The sequence below is a fragment of the Phodopus roborovskii genome, unplaced genomic scaffold (genome assembly GCF_943737965.1).
Source record: "Phodopus roborovskii unplaced genomic scaffold, PHOROB, whole genome shotgun sequence".
Classification (NCBI taxonomy): domain Eukaryota; kingdom Metazoa; phylum Chordata; class Mammalia; order Rodentia; family Cricetidae; genus Phodopus; species Phodopus roborovskii.
Window position 1 is genome coordinate 476,513 of NW_026125489.1, and position 2,423 is coordinate 478,935.

The 2,423-nt window shown below is 34.2% G+C and overlaps 1 protein-coding gene across 1 annotated transcript; it reads left to right on the forward strand.

Moving 5' to 3' along the window:
- Positions 1–1,190: 1,190 nt before the first annotated feature.
- On the forward strand, positions 1,191–2,129 carry LOC127215829 (olfactory receptor 6C2). The gene has a single exon (XM_051176321.1). It carries the CDS (start codon positions 1,191–1,193, stop codon positions 2,127–2,129), a length of 939 nt encoding a protein of 312 aa, XP_051032278.1.
- The last annotated feature ends 294 nt before the right edge of the window (positions 2,130–2,423 follow it).

Below are 2,423 nucleotides of genomic sequence, written 5' to 3' on the forward strand. Positions count from 1 at the left end.
TATAACTACCACTCACTTCAGTAGATACTGAATAGAGAAAAGAAATGGACATATAGGTCAACATCCTAATACTGATTGATACATAGAATCAACACTCTATGAAAAGCCCATTTAACTAAGTACTTTGCAATTGTAGTAATAAATGTAGGAGTACCAGTATGATGGAGAGCACTGGGTTTTGGAATATAGATAAGAAAGTAAATTAAACAAAGATTTAAAACAACAGCCCACCCTACATTTAACATCAGTTCAAATCTTTCTAACATTGCAGTAGGGGCCATTTAGCAATGAGGTTTATTTGAAAATACTTTATTAATTTTTATTTAAATTAAAGACAATCTTAGTTTACATATCAATGTCAAGCTAAGGCTTGGCATTCATAAGTAAGAATAAGCATCTGTATATGATTTATTTGGGAGCTAGAGCCAAATAATAATAATAATAATAATAATAATAATAATAATAATAATAATAATAACAGGGTTCCAGGGTTCTAAGGAACTCCCTGTTTTCCTTTTCCCCATCAGATCACATGTATTTAAAAAAATTGAGAAGACTCTAAAAAATGGAATAGTTTATAAACATTTAATTAAATATATTATGGCTTTGAGGCATTTGAGAAACAAATGACCACAACCAACAAATAAAAATATATAACAAAAGCACATCAGTATATTTCTTCTGTGAGAATGTTGAACATAGCATTTTGTGGTTCTAAAGATAAAATAAATGTACCCTAAACATCTTTCAAGTGAAAATAATTCTGCTATCATCTCTTTTGTTTGTTTTCCAGGAGAAAAACATCTTATGCTTAAAGCAATATCCAGGTAATAGTATTGAAGAAAACTTATGTTCTTAGATATCTACATACATCCACTATCCAGAATTTGTCTGAGACAATGTTTCTCTAAACAAATTTGAAAGTCCTATCTGCATAATAAATTAAAATCAACTACTTCTAGAAATCTTTAAGGGCTTTAAAGGCAATAGATAATTCTTTAGACTTGAATCTTTTTACAATAATATGAATCCTTAAGAAAATCTCCACTGCTCATTTGCAAAATTCAGACAATGACAACACTTGTTATGATATAAACTTAGAAAATAATACAGGCTCATTTGTTGGCATCTGTATCCATAGTCCTTTGCTAGCTGTGGCTTTATAAAACCTTAATTTCCAATGGGCAGTAATGAGAAACCACTCAGCAATAACAACCTTTATCCTTCTGGGACTAACAGATGATCCACAACTTCAAATTCTACTTTTCATCTTCCTATTTCTCACATACATGCTGAGTGTAACAGGAAACCTGACTATTATCATCCTCACCTTGATGGATCCCCATCTTAAAACACCCATGTACTTTTTCCTTAGAAATTTTTCTTTTCTAGAGGTTTCCTTTACCACAGTCTGTATTCCTAGATTCCTATACAGTATATCAAGCGGAGACAATACCATTACCTATAACGCTTGTGCAAGTCAAATATTTTTTGTTATTCTCTTTGGAGCAACTGAGTTTTTCCTCTTGGCAGCTATGTCTTATGACCGCTACGTGGCTATTTGCAAACCCCTTCATTATATGACCATCATGAACCCCAGGGTGTGTACCTTACTAGTCATCTCATGTTGGGTGTCTGGCTTGATGATAATTGTCCCACCCCTTAGCTTGGGCCTCCAACTTGACTTCTGTGACTCCAATGCCATTGATCACTTCAGCTGCGATGCAGGTCCCCTTCTAAAGATCTCATGCTCAGACACATGGGTAATAGAACAGATGGTTATATTTGTGGCCGTCTTTGCACTCATTATTACCCTAATCTGTGTGATTCTATCCTACACATACATCGTCAGAACAATTCTGAGATTCCCCTCTGCACAGCAAAGGAAGAAGGCCTTTTCCACCTGCTCATCTCACATGATTGTGGTTTCCATCACCTATGGAAGCTGCATCTTTATCTACATTAAGCCATCAGCCAAGGATGAAGTGGCCATCAACAAAGGAGTTTCAGTACTCACTACTTCTGTTGCACCTCTGTTGAACCCTTTCATTTACACCTTGAGGAACAAGCAAGTGAAACAAGCTTTCAGTGACTCTATAAAGAGGATTGCATTTATATCAAAGAGCTAGAAGTCATGATGAATCAGATTCTCTATTATCTCCTTTCAGAATTAACCTTTGCAATGGCAACCAATGTTTCACCCACATCTTACCCTTATGAAACTCATTCTTTTAACTCATATGTGATATCATCATCATTCATGCTGAAACTATAAAATGTACATCCAAGAAACCAAGGTTTTCTCCACTCTTGTCTTTTCATTACTCTGGAAAAGAAATAAGAGTAATGATATTTAAAAGTGTATTCATAAATAGTGCTACTTTCTTTCTCTGGTAGAAAGTTACCAAAATTAAATATCACAA